The 21,616-nt window shown below is 42.4% G+C and overlaps 1 protein-coding gene across 1 annotated transcript in view; it reads left to right on the top strand.

Moving 5' to 3' along the window:
• The window catches only part of grm8b (glutamate receptor, metabotropic 8b), a 254,050-nt gene that overhangs the window by 159,950 nt on the left and 72,484 nt on the right, over nt 1-21,616 (top strand). The window contains exon 7 of the mRNA XM_051690429.1: nt 19,735-19,935. Coding sequence (XP_051546389.1) covers nt 19,735-19,935 — 201 coding nt within the window. The remainder of the gene's footprint in view (nt 1-19,734; nt 19,936-21,616) is intronic.

Genomic DNA, 21,616 nt, shown 5'->3' with positions numbered 1-21,616 from the left:
TCCTGCAGGAAGGAAAGCACTGATCCGACTGCACATCTCTGGGGGTCTTCGCGTCAGGAAAAACACCACTTAGCGAACAGATGCCACTTCAAGGCATACAGGCACCTCATAGAGGGAGCCCTAGCCTGAGTGATCGTGTCTACCACCACGGGTGGTAGGCCAATTAGGTCTTCTGCATCCCGTCCAAGGGCCAGACGTGGAGATTCCAGAGGTCTGGTCGCGGGTGCCAGATGGTGCCCCGTCCCTGAGAAAGAAGGTCCTTCCTCAGGGGAATTCACCAGGGGGGAGCTGTCGCGAGGTCCGAGAACCACGTCTGGGTGGGCCAGTAGGGTGCTACCAGGACAACCTGCTCCTCGTCCTCCCTGACCTTGCACAGGGTCTGTGCAAGCAGGCTCACAGGGGGAAATGCATATTTGCGTAGGCCAGGGGGCCAGCTGTGTACCAGCACGTCTATGCCGAGGGGAGCCTCGGTGAGGGCGTACCAGAGCGGGCAGTGGGAGGATTCTTGGGAGGCGAACAGGTCCACCTGTGCCTGTCCGAATCGACTCCAAATCAGCTGGACCACCTGAGGGTGGAGTCTCCACTCTCCCCTGAGGGTAACCTGCCATGACAGCACGTCCGCTGTAGTGTTGAGGTTGCCCGGGATGTGAGTGGCTCGCAGCGACTTGAAGTGCTGCTGACTCCAGTGGAGGAGACAGCGGGCGAGTTGTAACATACAACGAGAGCACAGACTGCCTTGGCAGTTGACATATGCTACTGTTGCCATGCTGTCTGTGCGAACTAACACGTGCTTGCCCTGGATCAACGGCCGGAACCTCCGCAGGGCGAGCAGAATTACCAGTAACTCGAGGCAGTTGATGTGCCAATGCAGTCACGGGCCCATCCAGAGGCCGGCAGCTGCGTGCCCATTGCAAACAGTGCCCCAGCCCGTTTTGGAGGCGTCTGTCATGACCACGACGCACCTGGAGACCAGTTCTAGAGGAACACCTGCTCGTAGAAATGAGATGTCGGTCTAAGGGCTGAAAAGACAGTGACAGACCGACGTGATGGCCACGCGATGTGTCCCGTGGTGCCATGCCCATCTCGGGACTCGAGTCTGGAGCCAGTGCTGAAGCGGCCTCATATGCATCAACCTGAGCGGTGTGGCCACCGCCGAGGACGCCATATGCCCCAGGAGCCTCTGAAAAAGTTTCAGTGGAACCGCTGTTCCCTGTTTGAACGCCTTCAAACAGGCCAGCACCAACTGGGCATGCTCTTTTGTAAGGTGCGCCATCAAGGAGACTGAGTCCAACTCCAATCCGAGAAAAGAGATGCTCTGAACTGGGAGGAGCTTGCTCTTTTCCCAGTTGACCCGAAGGCCTAGTCGGCTGAGATGTGAGAGCACCAGGTCCCTGTGTGTGCACAACATGTCTCGAGAGTGAGCTAGGATTAGCCAGTCATCGAGATAGTTGAGAATGCGAATGCCCACCTCCCTTAACGGGGCAAGGGCAGCCTCTGCGATCTTCGTAAAGATGCGAGGAGTTAGGGACAGGCTGAAAGGGAGGACTTTGTACTGATACGCCTGATCCTCGAACGCGAACCGCAGGAAGCGTCTGTGTCGAGGAAGGATCGAGACTTGGAAGTACACATCCTTCAGGTCTACCGCCACGAACCAATCTTGATGCCGGACGCTCGCCAGAATGTGTTTTTGTGTCAACATCTTGAACGGGAGTCTGTGTAAAGCCCGGTTCAGTACTCGCAGGTCCAAGATTGGCCGCAACCCACCGCCTTTTTTCGGTACGATGAAGTAGGGGCTGTAAAACCCTTTCTTCATCTCAGCTGGAGGGACAGGTTCTATCGCGTCCTTCCGTAGGAGGGTAGTGATATCTGCGCGCAGGATGGCGGCATTTTCACCCTTGATCAAGGTGAAGTGAATACTGCTGAACCTGGGCGGGTGCCTGGCGAACTGAATCGTGTAGCCGAGTCGGAAGGTCCAAATTCCACGCGAGGGGGAATAAGGGGACAACGTCGTCAGATGTACCGGCAGGTGGAGCCTCGCGGCGGGGCGGAGTGCGAGGTGCAACATTACGTCATGGCCATGCTGAGTCTAGGGACATCAAAGCACTTACCTGGCTACTTGTGACCACCCCCGGAACAGCCTGGGATGGGGGAGGAAGAGGCCTGTCCTCGTAACCCGTGGAGACTGCCACATCGGGGGCAGCTGTGTGCCACAGCTGGGTGCTCAGGGGCAGAAAGGGCACTGCTGGAGCGCCAATCCTGCAAGAAAAAGCGTGGACGTTAGTCTTGGTGACGACCGTATGCACCGGGTATGTGACCCAGGGAGGAAGGAAGCCGCTCTTTTGCTGAACTGTTGGGTACCGCAGCCACTTGGGCGTGCGGCAAAATAAAAAAAAAGGCAACAAAAGATTTTCCACCCGGCCCTCCACCGGGGGATGGAGTGGTCTTCCTACCAGCTCCACGTGAGTGGGTTCCCTCGTCCCTGGGCCAACCGTCTTAGGGGCACTTTGAGGACCTCTGTGGGTTCTTCGGCACCGCTTTGATACGGGTGGCGTCGGCTTCCTGCGGTGGGCTCCATGCCGGGGCCGGGCCGACGGGGCGGGCTGCGGCGGAGCCGGTGCAGTCACCACAGGGGGACACCCTTGGCGACGAGCAGACAGGGTGCGGGATCTTGAGCCGTTCTGGGGCAGGATGTGCCGGATTGCCTCCGTCTGCTGCTTCACCGTCGAGAACTGCTGGGCAAAGTCCTCAACGGTGTCGCCGAATAGGCCCGCCTGGGAAATGGGGGCAGCAAAGAACCGTGTCTTATCGGCCTCGTCCATCTCGACCAGGTTGAGCCAAAGGTGGTGCTCCTGGACCACTAGTGTGGCCATCGTCCGCCCGAGAGACCGCGCCGTGACCTTCCTCGCGAGGTCGGTCGCCGAGCACAGTCCCGAAGCTTGAACTATATCTAAACATATTTGTGATATTATTTTCAATATCCATGAGAATAGGATTACTCTAAAGAGTTCACGGCTGCGTCATATCAACTCAGCGTGGCCGAGTGATTAGACGTATACCGTAATTCTTTCAATAAGTCCCTTAAGCTAATTCCTTACATATTAATTGTGATCGGATACAACAAGCCTGTTGTGTTACATTTTAAATGGTGGAGAATCTTTATTCAGATTTTTAATCTGATTATTTGTCATTTATCCTTCTTATAATGGTGGTCGAACGCAGCTAGTTCCATTAAACAATTTCATACGTATTATTGTTGGGGATATACAAAGTCGCTAATTTTCCTACATAATGGCGTAGACATGCGGACATTTTAATTTAATTCCTAACACCCATAAATTTCCTTACAAATTATTGGTGAAGGTATGTGGGCATTCTAATCCATACCGTGCACATTTATACTACCATCATTTCCCTACATTGACTTTAGTCTTAAATATATTGTCAGGGCGAATTGGGGAGGGAACTTTGAATGTTTGAGTATTTTTACATAGTTGCCTACATCCACTCCATTTAAAGGCCACAAAATTGGATTATGTGAAATTCAACCTCAGATCCACTCCATTGCATTGGATCCACAAGGCTGATTTGTTTCTCAAATTTTCTATTCAAAACCTTTCCCATAATGAGAATTTATACTCTCCAGACTTCACAGGAGACTTCGTCAGCAGCACACAGCCTGAATTTGTTTTTTTGTTTTTTTCAGTTTCAGTGGTTACACCTTGCCAGAAGAATCGCAGTGACTTTGCCTCATAAAACAATAAATTGTAGTGACTATATCTTATTATTTCCAGTGGCCCAAGAAAGACTGCATTACGTTGGCCTATAACAAATTTTGTTTTTATTAAAGTCAGTGTTTTTTGTAAGTTCCTCACTCCAAACCATTTGTCATTTTCTCTTCCAAAGTCATCAACACTCTTGCCTCACACGGAGAGTAATGGGCAAAAAAGCTTGCGTAAATTCTCTGAAATGGTTGGGATTCATTCAAAAGCTTCGGTCATATGCAGCCTGTTTAATAGAGCATTTTCTTTTAGCCCCCTTGTGCACCTGCATCACGGCCTTTCTATATGAAAAAGCGTCTAAACAAAACCCTGTCTGTGTTGGGTCTCGGCTCCACTCCTGGTACTCGTCACTTGCCTCGACTCTAATAGCTTCTTTATGCTAGAGTGAAATGGGTGTCAGCGGAAAGACTGAAAGCAAGCCAAAGATGTCTGTTAAGTGGAGGGCACTTGAAGACATTTCATAAAGTACACCTTTATCCATGTTTTCTCGGAGGAATCAAAATTGCATGCTTTTTGCCAAATGTCTCTTGTGAGTCATTGCGGAATTGAATGGCTAACTCCTCATTCTTTTTTGTTGCTCAAAATATGAGGGGAGGAAAGTGAATTGTATTGTTGAAGTGTGCTGCCAAATCAAGTACTTCTGATTTAGAGCGGTGTGACCTGTGGGAGACGGTCATATATGGAGAGAAAGTTGGGGAACCGCACTGACAGCGCGTTACCTTGACTATGAAGTGTGTATGCTAATCCAGGCCCCACATACTTCTGTACTGCACACTGAAAAAAATTAGTAGTAAGATTTACTTAGTTTTTTATTTCACAAGTTTTGCAAACGTTTTACTAAGGTATAAAACGAAGTAGAAATCTACTTAACTTCATGGCATAATATTGATTAAAGTGTGTGAGTAAATATTAACTAAAACGTTTTAGTAAATTCAGTAACTTTTACTTACAAATATGATTTACATATTTATTTACTAAAATAAATATTTAGTCAAATTTTAAAAACATCTTATTAAAACTGTCATGTTTTGAATTTTCCTTACAAACAAATGTTTAATCATGTACTACATGACATATGGAAGCCTCCCACAGGGAAACTTAATTCATGATATGTATTCTATGAGACAACATCACCCATCATTACTGGAAATAGAAACAAGAAATAGAGCCGTGCATGCAGACCTCAGCACTTGGTGCACAAAACACCATGAAGGTGACAATCAACAGATCTTTTTTTTTTTTTTCATCATGAACGGGTCATTTTGAGTAGAAAATGAACTTAAGACTGCACAAAGCAAGAAACAAACAACATTAACAATAAAAATGGTGTGAATAAACTTGCAAACAGTGAAACCATGCAAGCTCATTCATTATTCAAGGCCAGTGCATGCTGGGAACACCAGCTTCGAAATGTAAAATTTACTTATTTTATTTACTGGTGAAATGTACTCAAATTTCTACTTTAGGGTTAATACATGCCACACTGTAAAAATAACAAACAATAATGAGTAATATTTAAGCTAGAGCATTAATTTACATGTTTGAATGTAGAATTTACTTAATATTTTCAAGTTCACCCTTAAACTAATTTATCCAATGTAGAAAGTACTTAATCTTTTCTCATATATTTACTTAAAGGTGCACTCAGTAATTTTTTCCTCATTAAAAAAGTTTAACTCCTAATGGCATGAATTGTAATTCTGCAATATATGTAGGAAATCATGAGCACTCAAATTAAAATGAAGTCTCCAGTCATATCAGTAACCTTATAAAAGCTGTTTTATTCTACATGGAGAGGGTCCACACATGGGGGCTGCCATGTAAGAATCACATAACCAGCTGAGTACTACTTGCTTAATCTCAGTAACCATCCTGTTATTTGACACTTTCACTCATTGATTAAAGTAATCATGGCTGACTGTGAATACTACATTTCTACAATGGCATCTGAAACTGTAAACTATTGATTTTAAATGATTCCGCATCCAAGCCGCTAGGTGTCAGTGTAAGTCCAAGATGACACAAAGACAAAAATGACTGAGTGCAACTTAAACCACAATGTCAGACTTGATGAGTCAACTACATCTCAAAGAAATCAACAAAAGAAGACAATGTCACCATTGCTATACTGCAAGTTTTATCAAAGTTACACCAAAATTACAAAGCAATAATGGTGCAGGAATATATTCTTTTGAATCGGTCATTTAAATGGCAAGGCTCAGAGGAAAAATATACATGATCATTAAAACAAGCAAAATAAATACGGTTATTTTGTATTTTTGTTCAAATTTTGTGTTTGGCAGTCAATAAGGAGATATAATTTCTGGTTCATTCATAATTAGTCATTCAGGTATTCTGTGGATACTAAAAATGTTCAAACAATTTGTGCACAGTATACCGTATACCCACTGCATACTACTTTCTTAAAAAAAAAAAAAAAAAAAGTGCTATTCCGAACACACCATTGTAAATGTTTGTGTAAATCGCACATACAGTACAACTACTCTCACTTAAATTGTCACATTCAAATCAATGGGACAATTTACATACAAATGAATTTATCCACAATTTATACTTAAATTTATTCTGCTTGTGTTTCATGAATAAGCCCCTCAGAGTGCAACACCAGCAGTTGCTTTTCAGTTTCTGCCATTTATCACCATGGTAGGGACAAAATTCACAAGCTTTTGAACATGTATGATAAACAACTGCAGCATATATTGTAATTCCACTCTGTTAATGGAAATGTATTCAGGGCTGTCAGAGGCAAAATGGGCTCAGATGCTGTTCATGTTATTTTGCTTTAATAATCTCATCATGAAAGAAAATCTCACGGTATGGATTAAAGTGCCGGTGTACCTTCACCAATAATATGTCAGGAACTTTGTGTGTTTGGAATTAATCGTAATTAATTTGTCATTTATCTAATTTTCTCATCTAATTGCGGCAAAGCAGCATTCATCTGCTGTACTGCCAAACCAAGACAGATATGTTTTGGTCTCGTTGAGTGCAAATTAAATTAGCCCCCGTAAGTGAAGTTTAATTAAGATGCTGGTTTTAATGATTGGGCTCTATGTCCTTTGCATTGCCACTCATCATTCATAGAGAGGAAAGATCTTATTTCTCTCATGCCTCCAGACGTTCTCAGCCTTGAGATCTGGGGCTGATTACAACGACTAAGAATGTGTGCTTTGGGATAGTGCTTTCAGCCCAGAATGACTTGGCTTAAATTGATGCCTCAGGATTTGACACTCTGCCCCAAGCACCCAGTTTCAGTGTTGTGTGGTAGATTTTTACATTTCTTGAAGCTAATGTGAGTGATATGTTTCCTAGCAAAACTTACTTCTATAATGCCAGGGCAATGCTATGTGGTTGCCATGGTGTTCTGAGTGTTTTTTTGTTTTTTTTAGCATGTTTCTATGTGGTTTTTAGGGTGTTCTGGATGGTTGCTAGAGCATTGTTAAGAGGTCTTATGCAGTAATGCCATGTAGATGCTTACAACTATAACTGTGTTCTCATATCTTGGTTAAGGCTTACTAGAGTGTTCTGGATAGTGGCAGCACTGGAAAAAAAGATTCAAAAAGACTCAGAATATACAGCATGCATGGAGCTATCCTGTGCTTAGCTTCCATTTGTCATGTAGTATATTATTTGACGTGTTAATAATGAAAGTTCAAAATGTGGAATGTTCTAGTGAAATGTTCATTTCAATTTTACTAAGCTTATTGAAATACAATGAACAAGAGATTTGTAAGTAAAAGCTACTGAAATGTTTAAGTTAAATTTACTCTCTCACTTCATTCAATATTATGAAATTAGGTAGATTTTACTTTTAGTAAATTTACTTAGAAAAACTGTGCATAAAAACTTGCAAAATAAAAATTAAGTAAATCTTACTCTTAATTTTTTCAGTGTATGGTGTTGTTATGTGGTTGCTGGTGTTGTGACTGTTTCCTTACTGGTCAAAAAAGCCCTCCCCCAAATCTCCATGAAATTCTGCCTGCTGGATATGACTTGGGTCTCTTCTTCAATGCAAGCCTTCTGGATTTTTTTGCACAATTTATAGTCCGCCAGGTGAATATTATGTTTATATATGAATATTATGTGTGTGTGTGTGTGTGTGTGTGTATACACTGGCGGCCAAAATTTGGAATAATGTACAGATTTTGCTCTTATGGAAAGAAATTGGTACTTTTATTCACCAAAGTGGCATTCAACTGATCACAATGTATAGTCAGGACATTAATAACGTGAAAAATTACTATTACAATTTGAAAAAAAAATTCAGAACTTCTTAAACTACTTCAAAGAGTTCTCATCAAAAAATCCTCCACATGCTGCAATGACAGCTTTGCAGGTTCTTGGCATTCTAGCTGTCAGTTTGTCCAGATACTCAGGTGACATTTCACCCCACACTTCCTGTAGCACTTGCCATAGATGTGGCTGTCTTGTCGGGCACTTCTCACACACCTTACAGTCTAGTTGATCCCACAAATGTTCAATGGGGATGGATCCATAACACTCTTTTTCAATGATCTGTTGTCCATTGTCTGTGTTTCTTTGCCCACTCTAACCTTTTCTTTTTGTTTTTCTGTTTCAAACGTGGCGTTTTCTTTGCAATTCTTCCCATAAGGCCTGCACCCCTGAGTCTTCTCTTTACTGTTGTACATGAAACTGGTGTTGAGTGGGTAGAATTCAATGAAGCTGTCAGCTGAGGACATGTGAGGGGTCTATTTCTCAAACTAGAGACTCTGATGTACTATCCTCTTGTTTGGTTGTACATCTGGCCTTCCACATCTCTTTCTGTCCTTGTTAGAGCCAGTTGTCCTTCATCTTTAAAGACTGTAGTGTACACCTTTGTATGAAATCTTCAGCTTTTTGGCAATTTCAAGCATTGTATAGACTTAATTCTTCAAAACAATGATTGACTGATGAGTTTCTAGAGAAAGCTGTTTCTTTTTTTCCATTTTTGATCTAATATTGACCTTAAGACATGCCAGTCTATTGCATACTGTGGCAACTCAAAAACAAACACAAAGACAATGTTAAGCTTCATTTAACGAACCAAATATCTTTCAGCTGTGTTTGATATAATGAAAAGTGATTTTCTAGTACCAAATTATCAATTTAGCATGATTACTCAAGGATAACGTGTTGGAGTGATAGCTGCTGGAAATGACTTTTTTCAAATAGTGATGGTGCTGGTTTCTACATCAGTAATGTCCTGACTATATTTTGTGATCAGGTGAATGCCTCTTTGGTGAATTAAAGTACCAATTTCCTTCCAAAACAGCAAAATCTGTACATTATTCCAAACGTTTGGCCTCCAGTGTATGTGTGTGTGTGTATGTGTGTGTATATATATATATATATATATATATATATATATATATATATATATATATATATATATATAGATAGATAGATAGATATAAGGCTGTAAATCAATAAATTTTTTAAAATCTAATTAATTACATGGTATGCCGATTAATTAATCGTATTAAATCGCAATTAAACTCAAACAAAAATATTTGCTGAGAAATCCCCTCAAATAACAATAATTCAATATATAATGATTATATATATATATATATATATATATATAATAAAACATAATACAGATAATTAAAATGCATTACGTTACTTTGGCACACAAGTGAAGCATTAAAAAAAGACAATATAAAAAGTGGTTTTAGATGGCAATATATTGTTTATTTCCATATTATTGAACATAAGCCTGTCATTGGCCTACAGTTCACAGCAATCCATTTTGCAATTGAATTTGTCAGTCAGTCTGAGATTTATTATAAGGGCTTGTTTAAGGACTGCATCAGACGGATGCTTTTGGAGCATCTCGGTTGTGTCGCATCATAAACATACAGTTTTAAGTTGCTGTGTCAAGTTAAACAAAGTTTGAAACTTAGAAAAAAAACTTTTTTGAGATCCCTGCCTTTGGATTTGCACTCCATCAAGCTGTGTTGTATCTTGTGTTGTCGGCTCTCAGCAAGTGTGATTTGTTCTCAGCCTGTATAAGCTGTGCGTGGCCTATACAGTGAGTTTCGCTTTCCTCCTGGAGAAAACTGATGGTACTCCAAACTTGAATTGCTCAGATATAAGGAGTATTAATATTAATGTCCGAGGACATGATTAATTGCGTAATTTGTTTTTAAAGCTTTATTTTTTTTTATAATTAATCGCACTGAATTAACGTGTCAAATATATATATATATATATATATATATATATATATATATATATATATATATATATATATAACTAATGCCACACTCTTCTTAATAATCTGCACAATTTGAGGTATCATTCATATCTGAAGCATAAACTACCTGGATCTCATAACTATTTGTAACTATTCGTACATAACATTTAAACGTGCATTATTGTACATTTGGATAGATGCTGTAACGTACTATTTTGTCATTTGCTGCACCAAAGTTTAAAATAAAGGTATTTTTGGGAATCCCTAACCCTATGTAATGGTGGTGGCCCCCAGAATAAATGTAAATAAATAATTCAATTTCTATAATAATAATTAAACAAATAAATCAGGTGCCAGACAGGATTAGACCTGTCAAAATCACTTTAGACCCTGGATAGCTTTTATAAACCACCGGTCACAGCAATATTATAAATCTTTTTACAGTACTAGGAAATTACCACCAGACAAAAGATCTCTTTAAATATTTAATTTTAAACAATAATGAAAATGTTAATCTTTTTTTTTCCTCCCCAATATGGAATGCCAAATTCCCAATGCACTAAGTCCTCGTGGTGGCATAGTGACTCGCCTCAATCCAGGTGGGGGAGGACAAATCTCAGTTGCCTCCGCGTCTGAGACCATCAATCTGCGCATCTTATCACGTGGCTTGTTGAGCACGTTAACACGGAGACATAGCGCGTGTGGAGGCTTCACGCTATTCTCCACGGCATCCATGCACAACTCACCACGCGCCCCACCAAGAGTGAGAACCACATTATTGCGACCACGAGGAGATTACCCCATGTGACTCTATCCTCCCTAGCAACCGGGCCAATTTGGTTGCTTAGGAGACCTGGCTGGAGTCACTCAGCACACCCTGTATTAGAACTCGTGACTCCAGGGGTGGTAGTCAGCGTCTTTATTCGCCGAGTTACCCAGGCCCCATGAAAATGTTAATCTTACAATTAAATGAAAATCAAACAAACAGTCTGTTAAATAAAACAAACAATAAACACCATTACAACATCAACTGATTGAAATGAACAAACAAATGGCTGTGTGTATGTGCATTTGTGTACAGGGTGTAGGTGTATGTGGGTGTAAGGGAGAGAGGTCAGGCTCTCTGGGGTATGTGAACGAGTGTGTGCTGGGTCAGTAGGTTCTGGTACCTTGCAGTGTGTGAGGCACTGGTTTGCAGGAATGCAGAGGGAGAGTCACAAATGAGGGGTTAGCAGACCAGACCACCAAAGCAATCACCTTTAGCTCGGTTCCGTCACAACTCTGTTGCAGAGCACTTCGGTGGGTCAGCAGACTCTTTGTAGTTCCCCGTTACTCACGACACTCCACATTAACAACTAGAGTTAACTGTTTAATGGCCAAAAAAATTCTCATATTAGGGATTGGTGGAGGATCCTTAAAGCGACAATGCAGATTTTTCACTCTGCCACACCTAAATATGAGCAATAGTAATAGTGATACTAATGGTAAAAGCACTATTAATAATGCAATGACTCATTTAACTTTGGTCAGATTGTAATTTTTGGCTTCTGGGACACCGTTTATAAGATGAACTCAGGAAAAGGCAGAATGTTGACCTGGTATTTGTCTCAATGCTTTTCTACCCTAAACAAGTACAGGGTACTATACAAATCTCAAGTCTAAAAACCTGTGGAAAAGTTGGCTTCATTTCTGCAGCATGGAGTCTTATTTCAAGTTCATAGTATAGACTTTGTTTGAGATTAAGTAGCTTAGTTTGCAGAGTTCTTATGAGATACTACAGTATTTCTGAGAGCACATTAATGTGGCTGAACCTGGGTGATTAATTACACCAACAAGACTAGTAAGTGCTCCCTCAGGTAATGTAAAAGCTTCCCATACAGTTGAGTTGTAGACCTCAATCCACTACAGAGATGCATTGTATTTCAATCACTATGAATGAGTCTCTATAAATTCTAGCCTGACAAGTTTAATGACTCTGGCTGGTCCTCTTAATTTGTTCTTTGTGACTGACCATTTTTTAAACCTCTCCTTTGATGCTTCACACTGGATTTAACATAAATGGGAAATGTGAGGTATCAACACTCTGCAATTAACCTCAGATATTACAAAGAGTCACTGTAGGGATTAGTTTCATATTACATAGCTGGGTAATATTGATAACACTGAATGTTAAAGTTTAAAGCTGATGTGTGTATTTTTTTTTATTGTTAAAATTACACCATGTAACAATGTTTTTTTTTTTTTTTTTTTTTTTTTTTTGGTTCCTGGGTAGTAAGTCTTATTTCCTAATTGCTTATGCCTCAAAGAAAATTGCTATTATTCCCCACAAACTTTGCTTTTGTGACCAGGACAGTGATATTTTGAAATGTACCTATTTTCCAGAACTTTCCAGATAGATTCAGTGCTGAGTAAACTTGGAGTAACTTCTAGAACTTTCTAGAACTTTCCAGTAATATAAATAGTAGTATAAATACAGGGGCCTTAACCCTCTGGGGTCTGAGGGTGTTTTGGGCCCTGGAGAAGTTTTGACATGCCTTGACATTTGTGCTTTTTTCAGTTGCTTAAAAACATATTAATGGATAAAGTCTGATAACGTCATGGTTACTTGCATAACCTCCGTTCCCTGATGGAGGGAACGAGATGTTGTGTCGATGTAGTGACACTAGGGGTCACTCTTGGGAGCCCGAGACACCTCTTGTCTTTGATGAAAGGCCAATGAAAATTGGCGAGTGGTATTTCCATGCCACTCCCCCGGACATACGGGTATAAAAGGAGCTGGTATGCAACCACTCGTTCAGGTTTTATGCTGAGGAGTCGAGACAAGGTCCGGCCATTTCAGCGGGTAATTCAGCGTTGTGGCAGGAGGGACACAACGTCTCGTTCCCTCCATCAGGGAATGGAGGTTATGCAAGTTACCATGACGTGCCCTATCTGTCACTCACTCGACGTTGTGTCAATGTAGTGACACTAAGGGTCCCTATACAAAACGCCGCAACTGGCTGAACTGTGTTACGTGAACTGGTGGTGTGTGGTGGGCAGACAACTGTGTGCCTCATAGCCAGCGCACCAGGCCGACACGTAACCTCCCCCAACATAGTTATGAGTGTCGAACAACCCTTTGGGGACAAGTCAACTACCCAAAAGATAGAGACAGGCTAACCCAGTCATGGCCTCTTTTCCCCTTCTTTTTTCCCACTCCCTAAAAAACAAGGAGGATTATCCGACTGGGCCGCCAGGTCTAGTCAGGGGGTGTCCCTCCCAAGGAGAGGACACCGCGGAGACCACACCTCACCCAAAGAGAGGGGGGGATATTTAAGTGGAAAAATATGTCACATGGTCTTGCCATCCATGTGGAGTCTCATGGTAGATCCTAATCAATGGGGGAGGAGTTACTACAAATATGGAGACTGTGGCAGAGGGGGCTCTGCCCAAGGAAGACGCAGTTTGCCAACAGGGAAACGAATTAGCAGAAAATATACATCGCATGGGGTTACCTTACAGGGAACCGCCACATGTGGAGCACCTACCCCAGAACAGGGCTCTTAGTTAGCACATGTACTGGGCCGGCAGTGAGTCTCTCCGAAAACTTGACTGCCACAGGGCTCGGAGGAAGTCAACCATTGAACATAGTTTGTGAACACTACTGGGAATTAATGGCGCACGTCTTCAGCTCAGAGGAGGTGAAAGGCACTATGTGCAAGCGATACACCTTGCCGGCTATCCCGGGCTTATCCGCTTGTATTGTGTGCCACTACCTGGGACAAAACCGGTTCCACCCGGAGGTTGTAGAACCTTGCAAATGTGTTGGGTGTTGCCCAGCCCGCTGCTCTGCAAATGTCTGTTAGAGAGGCACCCCTGGCCAGGGCCCAGGAGGCTGCTATACCCCTGGTAGAATGGGCTCGTAGCCCTACCGGGGGCGGCACATCCTGGGAGTGATATGCCATAGCTATAGGTCAATGAGTTTCCAGTGGGCGATCCTCTGCTTGGAGACAGCGATTCCTTTCCGCTGTGCACCAAAGCAGACAAAGAGCTGCTCAGAGATCCTAAAGCTCTGCATGCGATCCAAATAGACATGTAAAGCACGCACCGGACACAGCAACGACAGGGCTGGGTCTGCCTCCTCCTGGGGCAGCACTCGCAGGTTCACCACCTGGTCCCTAAAAGGGGTCGTGGGAACCTTGGGCACATAGCCCGGTCGGGGTCTCAGGAATACGTGAGAGTAGCCCGGACCGAACCAGGCACGTTTCGCTGACAGAGAACGCTTGCAGGTCTCCTACCCTCTTGATGGAAGTGAGTACAGTCAGGAGGGCAGTCTTCAAAGAAAATGCCTTAAGCTCAGCTGACTGCAAAGGCTCAAAGGGGGCTCTCTATAGACCCTGAAGAACTACAGAGAGGTCCCATGAGGGAATGAGGCATGGTCTGGGGGGATTCAGCCTCCTGGTGCCTCTCAGGAACCTGATGATCAGGTCATGCTTCCCTAAGGACTTACCGTCCACTGTGTCGTGGTGTGCTGCTATAGCAGCAACATACACCTTCAAGGTGGAAGGGGACAGCCGCCCTTCTAACCTCTCCTGCAGGAAGGAAAGCACCGATCTGACTGCACATCTCTGGGGGTCTTCCCGTCAGAAAGAACACCACTTAGCGAACAGACGCCACTTAAAGGCATACAGGCGCCTCGTAGAGGGCCTGTATGCCTGAGTGATCATGCCTACCACCGTGGGTGGACATGGAGATTCCAGAGGTCTGGTCGCGGGTGCCAGATGGTGCCCCGTCCCTGAGAAAGGAGGTCCTTCCTCAGGGGAATTCGCTGGGGGGGAGGGGACTGTCGCGAGGAGCGTGAGGTCCGAGAACCACGTCTGGTTGGGCCAGTAGGGTGCTACCAGGATGACCTGCACCTCGTCCTCCCTGACCTTGCACAGAGACTGTGCAAGCAGGTTCACTGGGGGAAATGCATATTTGCATAGGCCAGGAGGCCAGCTGTGTGTCAGCGCGTCTATGCTGAGGGGTGCCTCGTTCAGGGTGTACCAGAGCAGGCAGTGGGAGGATTCTTGGGAGGCGAACAGGTCTACCTGTGCCTGTCCGAATCGACTCCAAATCAGCTGGACCACCTGAGGGTGGAGTCTCCACTCTCCCCTGAGGGTTACCTGCCGTGACAGCACGTCCGCTGTAGTGTTGAGGTCGCCCAAGATGTGAGTGGCTCGCAGCAACTTGAAGTGCTGCTGACTCCAGAAGAGGAGATGGCGGGCGAGTTGTGACATACAACGAGAGCGCAGACCACCTTGGCGGTTGACTTATGCTACCATTGCCGTGTTGTCTGTCCGAACTAACGCGTGCTTGCCCTGGATTAATGGCCAGAACCTCCGCAGGGCGAGCAGAATTGCCAACAACTCGAGGCAGTTGATGTGCCAATGCAGTCACGAGCTCGTCCATAAGCCGGCGGCTGTGTGCCCATTGCGAACAGCGCCCCAGCCCGTTTTGGAGGCATCTGTCATGACCACGACGCACCTGGAGACCTGCTCTAGTGGAACACCTGCCCATAGAAACGAGAGGTCGGTCCAAGGGCTGAAAAGACGGTGACAGACCGGCGTGATGACCACGCGATGTGTCCCATGACGCCATGCCCATCTCGAGACTCGAGTCTGAAACCAGTGCTGAAGCAGTCTCATATGCATCAACCCGAGCGGAGTGGCCACCGCTGAGGATGCCATATGCCCCAGGAGCCTCTGAAAGAGTTTCAGTGGAACCGCTATTTTCTGTTTGAACGCCTTCAAACAGGTCAGCACCGACTGTGCACGCTCGTTCGTGAGGCGCGCTGTCAAAGAGTCCAACTCCAAACCGAGGAAAGAGATGCTCTGAACCGGGAGGAGCTTGCTCTTTTCCCAGTTGATTTCCCAGGTGTGAGAGCGCCAAGTCCCTGTGTGCACACAACATGTTCCGAGAGTGAGCTAGGATTAGCCAGTCATCGAGATAGTTGAGAATGCGAATGCCCACTTCCCTTAACGGGGCAAGGGCTGCCTCTGCGACCTTCATGAAGACGCGAGGGGACAAGGACAGGCCGAAAGGGAGGACCTTGTACTGATATGCCTGACCCTCGAATGCAAACTGCAGGAAGGGTCGGCTTCAAGGTAGAATCGAGACGTGGAAGTACGCGTCCTTCAGGTCTACTGCCGCGAACCAATCTTGCCACGCATCCAAGCTCCGCGTGAGGGGGACCAAAGGGACAATCTAGTCGGACGTACCGGCGGGTTTAAATTTGAATTGTTTTATTTAAAAGTAGACATTTTAAGCTTTCTTTAGACATATGTTTCATGTTTGTGTGATAAGATTTCACGGAGTTTCAGTTAATTTTTGTGACATGTTTCAGAAAAATGCTCGCGGAGACAGAGGCGGCTGGAAGCGCACCCTGTTTATTTTCTTTATTTTACAAATGCACAAGGTTTTGTTGTTATTGTGAGTGTACACAAATAAAAGTAGACCCTTTATAGTTTCTAATGGTGTCTTACACTTATCTGTATGCCCAAAAATGACAGAGTATTTTAAGTTGTTTCCGCTGTTATGAGGAAAAAAATCCAGCAGGATGCGCCAGAGAGTTAAGCCCACCAATTCAGTTTAGTTCCGGCTGCCTAAGTGGATACATATCAAGACCTTGCTAGATGCCTTGAAGTATGATGAGTACTGCTGGGAGGTCATAGGAGACTTCAAAATGGTGGCATTCCTGTTGGGTCTCCAAGGCGGTTTTACCAAGTTTCCCTGCTATCTTTGCCTTTGGGACAGCAGGGACACCAAGGCGCATTACCACAGGCAGGACTGGCCACAGCAAACTGATTTCTCTCTGGGGAGGAACAACGTCAAGTGGGAGCCACTGGTGGACCCCCGGAAGGTGCTGATGCCACCACTGCACATCAAATTGGGCCTTATGAAACAATTTGTCAGAGCTCTAGATAAGGAGTCGGCAGCCTTCAAGTTCCTTCAAGACTTCTTCCCTAAGCTGTCTGAGGCAAAGGTCAAAGCCAGTGTCTTTGTCAGACCACAGATAAAGAAGATCCTGGAGTGCAATGAATTCCCCAAGAAACTCATTAGTAAGGAGAAAGCGGCTTGGAACAGCTTTGTCGCAGTGGTTCGGGACTTCCTGGGCAATCACAAGTCCGAAAACTATGTGGAGCTGGTTGAGACTGTGGTGAAGAACTACAGCACAATGGGCTGTAGGATGTCCCTCAGAGTCCATATCCTTGATGCTCATCTTAATTCAAGGAGAACAAGGGAGCGTATTCGGAGGAGCAAGGTGAGCACTTCCACCAGGATATACTGGACTTTGAACGCCGCTATCAAGGACAGTATAATGAGATCATGATGGAGACTACATTTCGGGGCTGATTCGTGAAAGTGATTTACAGTATAATCGTAAATCTCGAAAAACTACTCACTTCTAAATCTTTTGTAGTCATTTTTGTATTACTTTAGTATAAATACATGCTAATTTGGATTCATATGTTGTTATTTTCTGACTTTATGTGAATGAAAAGACACAAATTCGCCCGTTTTCTCATTGGAAATAGGTACATTTCTAAATATCACTGTCCTGGTCACAAAAGCAAAGTTTCTGGGGAATAATAGCCATTTTCTATACCTTTGAGGCATAAGCAATTAGGAAATAACACTTACTACCCAGGAACAAAAATCCAAGTCCAAGTATTCTATTTGTAGGTTGTCTTTTACAAAAAGTGTAACACTGTGGCTCTGTGGCACTATCAAAACTTTGCTCTTTTTTTTTTTTTTTTTTGAGCATCCCGTCCAACCCAACTTAGTAACACTAGCTCTAAACAATTGTGTGAGTTTGGGGGCGCGACTGTGATTATTTTTTTACTCTGTTTGGTGATGCTATTCTGTTTACTCCACTTCTGCTTGTATTATTGTCATTCGTAGATAACTTTGTATAAAAGTGTCTTCTAAAATTATAAATATAAATGAAGAAATATTCCAGGTTCAATACAAGTTACGCTCAATCGACAGCAATTTGTGGCATAATGTTAATTACCACAAAAAATAATTTAGACTCCTTCCTCCTTTTCTTAGAAAAAGCAAAGATCAAAATAACAGTGAGGTTCTTACAATGGAAGTAAAAGGGGCCAACTTTTGGTGTGTTTAAAGGCAAATATTTGAAGCATATAATTTTATAAATGCACTTACATTAAATTTTCTGTTAAAACTTTGGTTTTATTTGAGCTGTACAGCTGTTAAATCATCATTTTATGGTCGTTTTAGGATTTAAGGATTTACGACGTTATGCTGTTATGGCACCGATGTTGTAAAATTAGAAAGAACTTTGCACAGAAAAGGTAAGTAAGTGATTTTATCACACTAAAATCATGTTACCATGCATATTGTTTACATCTTGTGGTTACACTTTTGAAACTGTGAATATTTTTACATTTACGGATTGGCCAATTCACTTCCATTGTAAGTGCTTCAATGTAACCCAGATTTTTGCAGATTATATATATATATAATCAACATTATGCCACAAACGCTGTCAATTGATCTTAACTTGTATTGAGTTGAAATATTCCTATAATGTAAACTAAGAAGCCAACATCAGTATTCTAATTGTGTTAGAGCTCTTGGGGTCCATACCCCCTCCCAAAAAAGATTTAGAAATGTAAAATAAAATGTACTGATGGAGCATCAACAATCATACAAACTTTACTATATTCTGATGATAAAAGGTGGTGTCTGTCCAATTATGTAGATGCTTACAACACACCACATTTGGGTGTATTTAGAACTTTCTGAATGAAAATGAATTGAAAAATTCAAAGGAAGAGCAATCATGTTACTATTAGAGCTGTCGAAATTAACATGTTAACGCATGCAATTGATTTAAAATGTTTAACTCGTATTTAACGTATTTACCAATTTTCACATTAGATTGTGACATTTTATTCAACTCCTTGTAAGTTCTGAACACTTGTTGAAGTAGGGCGGAACTTCTGCGTTGTGTCCGGTTCATTAAACTGACGCACACACCACAAACACACACAAAAGTGATTCCGTGTCAATGATCAAGTGATGGAGAAAGGACCTCTTAACCGTAATTTTTTGTACAAAACAAAACCAGAAATGGACTTATGATAAGCCGCATTCACATAGCTGCAGTGAAGCATTAGCATTTCCCTGGTATTGTGTTCCAGACAATTCAGATGAAGTATCATTACGTTGACTGTGCCAGCGCTAGAAGCAAAACAAGAAGTTCTCGACAAGCACTTTTCATGTGGAGTTCAAAGCGGCAAATCATGTAAATGCGGCTTCACGATTGCTGTAGCCACTATTAATTTTGTGGAGGATGAGGGTTTGAGAGATTTAATGCTCATTGCAATAAAAAACCGCAAACTACGGACACTATATATTTCAATTAGTCAATCTTTATACTGTGGAATGCTTTGTTTGGAAATTTGTAAATAAATAATTATTGTTACATGTTGTTTTCTTTTCTAAGAAGGAACTAAATGCATTTTGACAGGAAAAGAAGTACTGTATATATAGAGTCAAATTTTAGCACTTACAAAATCTGTGATTAATCGTGAATAACTAAGACAAATCATGCGATTAATCATGATTAAATATTTTCATTGACTGAAAGCACTAGTTACTATTTGTCAGGGCAATAATTCCACATATGCTGGTGATGATATATGTCTTTAAAAGCTTCAGATTTTATCCCTTATGTGGTTGTTTTTACAGGGTTGGAGAAGGTCGGAAGGGATTCCACCTACGAGCAAGAAGGGAAGGTGCAGTTTGTGATGGATGCTGTTTATGCTATGGCCCATGCCCTGGACCGCATGCATCGGGATCTCTGCTCAGGATATCCAGGTCTTTGTCCTCGCATGAGCAACATTGATGGCAAGGAACTGTTGGGGTACATTAGAAACGTCAGCTTTAATGGTAAGAATTATCAACTACTCTAACACATTCTTCTCTTCAGATTAAAATCGCACTAAAGTGCCTTGACAAACGCTGTTGTTATGCTGTTTTGACATATTTCTTACTGAAACATGAACTGGGGACGGGACATGTCGAATGACAAGTACCATTTAAAAAAAAATAGCCAATAGGCTTTAGTTTACAGCCACAGCCAAACACAGACAGCCACACACAATCCTTTCCACCGTGCTGCTCATGTCAGAGTCGCTTACTGGGAAAACTTGAGAGGCGATCTCAATACCGGCCAGCTTTTTAAAAGTTTTGAGGACCAAATGATCTAACTGTCAACATTACTACATAACCATCCCACAAACGCACACGGCACATCACAGTCCTAGCTTACAATGAGGCGGGAGCCATTGTACAATACAGTTTCCCAAAGCCAAATCCACACCTTAACGATAAGTGAAATGTAAAAAATGACTCTAGATTAGTGGTTGCAGATAACATCTTCGACATCGCTTGCTGCTTTCATGCGCAGAAAAAAAATCTATAAATGACTGTACATTAGAAAAAAAAAGACTCCTTAAACGAAGGCAATTTGTGTAATTTGTTAATTAAATAATTTTTATTTGTTTTGGGATCATTAAACATGATTTCATCTAATATATATTGGACAAAATCTCGCTTTATGCAGGACAAATATTTTTTATTTGTTAAATCTAAGGTTAAACCCTGCTGTACATATAAAGAGTGCATGCACAAGACAAGATCGTTTGATGCATATAAAGTCAAGATTCACTTTATAATACATTTAAAATATCAAGAAAAAACAAAGGGGGCACATGCTATCTACTAATATAATAATTATTATATAAGTAACCACAGTCCTTTAGATTGCATATGATTCGTACATATACAATTGTAGGAAATATTAATAAAGCAACAACACTGAAAAAGAGAAAAACATTCACTGCTCTTCTCTGGATAACTTAATACACACTTTAAAACTGAGCACAAAATTCAATGAGAAATTGCTCATTTTAATTTACAGACCTAAAGTCTGATAGCATTAAATCAGAAACCTATTAATGTATCAAATCTACAGTATAATCATTCCATGGAGACAACTGAAGAACAATTATGAATTTCACTTTTACCTGTATTTCCTTCTGGGTTGGTTGTGTCACTCGGATCCAGTTTAAACTGAAAAGCGCGAGTTTGCGGGTATGCAAAGTTCTGCGCCATCGCACATATGTTTTATCACTTGTAGAGACATGTTTGATGACTTGTGTAAATAAAGGTAATTAGGACTGAAAAAAATAATAATAATGTTATGCCATTATTTGAAGATGTTCAATGGCATATGTGCTAACAGAGAAATATTTGACTGATTACAAATGATAAGGAAGGTCTGGTAGACCCGATTATCTAACAGCAGTTGTAAACCATTCCAAAATAAACAGTGAGATTTTATATACAAAAACACAACAATACAATCACATAATTTCAGATGTGTACATTACTAATCATTTGATAATTTAATAAATGTCGGCCTATAGTCTATATTTCACCCAGAGGGGCTCCTCAGCCCATGTGGGCAAAGGGGCAGTTGCTCGGGCCACTGTAGCTACCCCCTGTGTATGTGCTTGGAACCAAGTATACTACAGAGAAATTTAATGTCAGAGTGGAATTTGAGCGA

This window comes from Myxocyprinus asiaticus, chromosome 46, assembly GCF_019703515.2.
Source record: "Myxocyprinus asiaticus isolate MX2 ecotype Aquarium Trade chromosome 46, UBuf_Myxa_2, whole genome shotgun sequence".
NCBI lineage: Eukaryota > Metazoa > Chordata > Actinopteri > Cypriniformes > Catostomidae > Myxocyprinus > Myxocyprinus asiaticus.
Note: the sequence above shows the minus strand (reverse complement) of the source record. Positions and strands in the feature narration are given on the sequence as shown.